General features: G+C 47.1%; 1 protein-coding gene across 1 annotated transcript in view; it reads right to left on the bottom strand.

Moving 5' to 3' along the window:
• LOC125036416 (PR domain zinc finger protein 13-like) overlaps window positions 1-1,729 on the bottom strand; it is a 3,158-nt gene extending 1,429 nt beyond the window's left edge. Inside the window, exons 1-3 of the mRNA XM_047629009.1 lie at window positions 1,469-1,729; window positions 950-1,202; window positions 1-836 (exon numbers count right to left, since the gene is read on the bottom strand). The exon at window positions 1-836 is cut by the window's left edge and continues 1,429 nt beyond it. Coding sequence (XP_047484965.1) covers window positions 1-836; window positions 950-1,202; window positions 1,469-1,717 — 1,338 coding nt within the window. The 5' untranslated portion in view covers window positions 1,718-1,729. The remainder of the gene's footprint in view (window positions 837-949; window positions 1,203-1,468) is intronic.
• Between the last annotated feature and the right edge of the window lie 2,949 nt (window positions 1,730-4,678).

The following is a 4,678-nucleotide window of genomic DNA, read 5'->3' as shown; positions in this document are numbered from 1 at the left end:
GATGTGGATTTTGAGGCCGTACTTGCGGGAGTACACTTTCCCACAGTACAAACATAAATGGCCACGGCGGCTGCGGCCCAAGTTCGACACGAGAGTCTCCATTTCAGCGCATGGATCCACCGCATTGCCTGGAGGCGCTGCACTTAGCAGCGGTCGAGTAGAGCCCGCAAGTGGCATTGTAGGCATCATGGGCTGTGTCGTGGAAGCGACCTCATTTCGGGTGGGAATCATGGGCGTCATCAGCAGGCGAGGATGAAGCAGCAGTTCAGGGGTGACGGCAGAGGAGCGGGGAGCCAGAGCGAGCGCGCCCACGGATGGGGTCCGCGCCGAGCACCGGGACGGTCCCGCCGGCAGCAGGGTGGGTGGCCGACAGAGAACACTAAATCTGGGTGGTTGACCATCGTGCCGGTTGACAGGAAAGCTGACTCTCCTGAAAGCAGAGCGCGGTTCCTGGAGGAGAGATGCAGACGGGGGTGAGCGCGGGGGCGAGGCCGACCGGGGGGATCCCACATGGCAGCTGGTGGAGTCGGGGGATACTGGTTTGAGGCCTCCTGGGGACCTCGGTCTGGCGGAAGCCCCGGGGGAGGAGGGCCGGGCAGGCGCCTTGGCGCTGACAGCAGTGTGATGCACACGCGAGGTCAGGGCGGACATGGCGAGGGGCGGCGAAGACAAGAGCGGCGTGAACCATGGCGCGGGCGCGGAGCGCGGCGGGGAACACAGAAGTCGATCCCACAGGAGGCGAGGGTCGAGGGAGTCGCAATTCGCCGCCAGGTGGAGCTTCAGGGGGTTGGGCGCGCTGAACTGCCTCTGGCACTCGGGGCACACATAGCGCCCTTCTGGGGAGAGAAGAGCAGTTCTGGTTTTAAGATGAACCAAAGCAGGTGATTCATTAAATAAAGAATATTTTAAGATATAATACAGGAAAACGATATGTAAGACTCCAGCTCACCTTTGATGTGAGAAAAGTTTAGGAAGGGAAGGCCCAGCTGAGCCGCAACTTCTGACGAGAACCAGAGTGGCGGTGTCTCCCCGACCTTCACGGCCCTCGTCAGCGTCACCCTCAGCGTCGCGGACTCGCCCTGCCCCGAGTGCACGAACGACAGAGTGGCCGCCTCAGCGTGCACGTCGGTGGCTAGGGGCAGCAGCGGCAGCCATGTCGAAAGCTGCACGTTGTCCCGGGCTACTAAAGTTCCGTCGTTAACCTGAGAAAAAACAGATGTAAGCACTTTTTAGTGGAAAGAATTATGCATATTTCAGTTATATAACATTATCCGCATGAAAACCATTAGAGCCCTTTCATAACAAAGAATAAGATTCTGAAACGGCAACAAACATGGAAAACGACTAAATGAATCACAAAATCAAAATCACAAAATGATATACAGATAGAGTCAAGAGGCTTCAAAAGGCCCCAGAGAAGAAGGCGCAAGGCGAAACCTGTCCCTCTTCCGAAGCCACGGCAACTAACCTGTATGCAAAGCGTGGGCTCGTGCGCGCGGCGCCGTTGCCGGAACTTCTCCTGGGTGAGGTTGAGGCACAGGTCGCGGGCGGGGCAGGCGCGGGTGGACACCGCCCGCGGGAGGTCTTCTCCGGCCGTGACGTGGACGACGGGCGTGATAGCTGGGTCAGTAACACCGGTCGCGGCTGAACAGGAATCGGAGTGCGCAGTCGTAGGAGCAACGCACGCGGCCCACTCACGCCCATGGCCGCCCACCATAACGCCCACGGTCATGCCACAACAAACACAAAACAAGAATGACGTCGGTGCCTGAAGGAGGCGTGCGCGCGTGTCGTAGACTGGAGTACAAGTGCGAGCACGTGCCGCGCGCGTGCGGATATATACTGATGCACGCGCGTGGGAAATCGTCAGCTGGACCGCACGTGCTTCCGACCAGCTGCATCGTGGCGGTAATCGGCGGAGGAGGCTGCGGGGGAAGGTTGGGGTTAGGGGCATGGGCAGGGGCAGGGGTGGGTTTAGGGACAGGACAGGAGCAGGCTGTGGGGATGGTGGCGACTTTGATGCCGCTCTGTGGGCGAGGTGGTCGCCCTTTTGTTAAGGTTAATTTTTTTTTTTCAGTTGGAAATATCTTACAAATTATACAAAAACAGATTCTTCAGTTATTTTTCAACTATCAATATTATGTATATATATATATATACTATATATATACTATATATATATATATTTATATATACACATGTATGTATATACACACACTATATCTATCTATCTACCTATCTATATATATATATATATATATATATATATATATATATATATATATATATATATATATATATATAAAGTCGCCACCATCCCCACAGCCTGCTCCTGTCCTGTCCCTAAACCCACCCCTGCCCCTGCCCATGCCCCTAACCCCACCCTTCCCCCGGGGGGAAGGGTGGGGTATATATATATACATATATAATACACACAAACACACGCCCTTTTGTTAAGGTATTTTTTTTTTTGTTAGAAATATCTACCACTTACAAATTATACAAAACCAGATTCTTCAGTTATTTTTCAACTATCAATATTATATATATAGACATAGATAGATAGATAGATAGAGAGATAGATAGATAGGTAGATAGATATAGATATACATATATATATACACATATATAATACACACAATCACACACACACACAAACACAAACACACACACACACACACACTAACATACACATATATACATATACACAGATATTCATATATATATATATATATATATATATATATATATATATGTATGTATATATATGTATAGATGTGTATATATATGTATATATATATATATATATATATATATATGTATGTATTTGTGTGTGTGTGTGTGTTATACATCCTTATATAAAGTTTAAAAATCATTAATCCCTCTGTTGATCGAACCTGCAAATCTGAGCCAGACTGCTGCTACCACAAGGAAAAATAAACAATGGAAATATGTGCTAATTCAAGTCCGCACGTGCGCGCGCGCCACACTTGTTCGTCACGGGGATGAAGGCGAGCATTCAAACAGATTTCTGGTCGACATTAACCCGTCATTAATAACCAATCATTCATCGATTTTTAAGTTCTCGTGATTTTTTAGCCGGTCAGCTCACGTATTATGGGTGCATGGCAGCAAACGTGCATTCCAAAATCGGAAGAATTTAACTAAAAATAGCGAAATCAGACGTATTTGGACACTCAATTGACCGCGGCGGTAATGTAGCGTGGCGGGTGCCGGCCCACGTGTTGACTGTACACTTGTCATCCAACCCAGCGAGGGGAGGATCCGAGGGGAGGCGGGGGGGTGGGGGGTGAAGGGAGGGAGGCAGCGATGGGCAAGGGGAGGCGGGCCGATTAATATACCACCGTGAAGAGGGGAAGAGGGTTCCTTGGGCAAGTGTCAGGGGTGTAGTGGGGGTAATTTTTCGAGTATGAGTGCCCGGTCGATATTGTGTTTGTTGTTGTTTTTGTGATTTCCCTTTAACTACCATTAGGATAATATCGTGTTTGACTGTGAGAGATAGAGAGGCGGTCCTAATATCTTAAGAAAAGATGGAGAAGAAGCGAAGAAAATGAAGAAGCGGAAAAAGATTTAAAAAACAGAAAGAAAAAGAAATCAATTTAAATAAATACATTTCTCTTCTCTTTCATGATTTCTACCTATGATATGATACAACGCTCTGGCCCTGTGCATTCCGGGGTTTACTGTAATCTTCGGTGCATACTTTCCTGCCCGCCGTGAGCGATCTTTAATAACACGTCTGGACCGTCTTAAATTATGCAGGAGTAGTCCAACTGGCGGGAGCACGGGAATCGAGTCCTTATACACAGGGTCCTTAAGGCTCGTTTTCCTTGGTTTGATGGACTGACCGGCGTTGACCTTAGGAGGAGGGGAAAACATTTGGATTGCGTGAAATAAGGGTTATTTAAGGTTTCTTTTCCTTTCTTTCTTTATCTTTTTTTTTAACTATAATAGTTTTTGTTGTACGGAGAGTGAAAGTGCCGAATATTTGCCAGAATGACAAGTATATTTCCCCTATTTAAAACCATCCATTCCAACATGTTCCAAGATTAAGTAGAGATCGGCCAATAGGAACGTCCGAAGCTGTTATGGGGCGGGGCGGCCTCATCATACCAACTAGTCATTTATTTCTGAATTTTTACTACCCACTTTTGCCTTCATCACAAACGAAACCACAGTCACTCCTTCCGAAATAACATCGAGTCACCGAATGAACAAAGCAAATAGGTAAGAAAATCAATAAAACGATATAAAAATAACAACCGTAAAGAAACGCCTAGCAACCGCCGCCGACTCCAAGCATCATCAGCGTAACAAAAGGCCGGGCAGTGAATGGGCCATAAGTGATCCCGAAAATGTTATCTATAGAGAAGTAATTTATTCTTCATTTGATGTGGGCTGTGGCTTAACACCCGGCTACACCGTACACGCTGCGCCAACACTTTGCTGCAAATCTGTGCGTATTTTTTGCTTTATGAAATGTTTGATTTTCATCAGCGCAAAATTGGTGTTGTTTTAGGTTCATACAACTCTCATGTTGATCAATTGAATGTCCTTTCATAATGTTCCCCTTTCTTCCTTTAAAAATAAGTTAGTAAACAAATATGATGATAATAATGATAATGTTGGTGAATTGCAGCTAATTATATTATCGGTG

The sequence above is a fragment of the Penaeus chinensis genome, chromosome 21 (assembly GCF_019202785.1).
Source record: "Penaeus chinensis breed Huanghai No. 1 chromosome 21, ASM1920278v2, whole genome shotgun sequence".
In the NCBI taxonomy this organism is placed as follows: domain Eukaryota; kingdom Metazoa; phylum Arthropoda; class Malacostraca; order Decapoda; family Penaeidae; genus Penaeus; species Penaeus chinensis.
The sequence above is the reverse complement of the archived record's forward strand: the minus strand, read 5'-3'. Positions and strand labels throughout refer to the sequence as shown.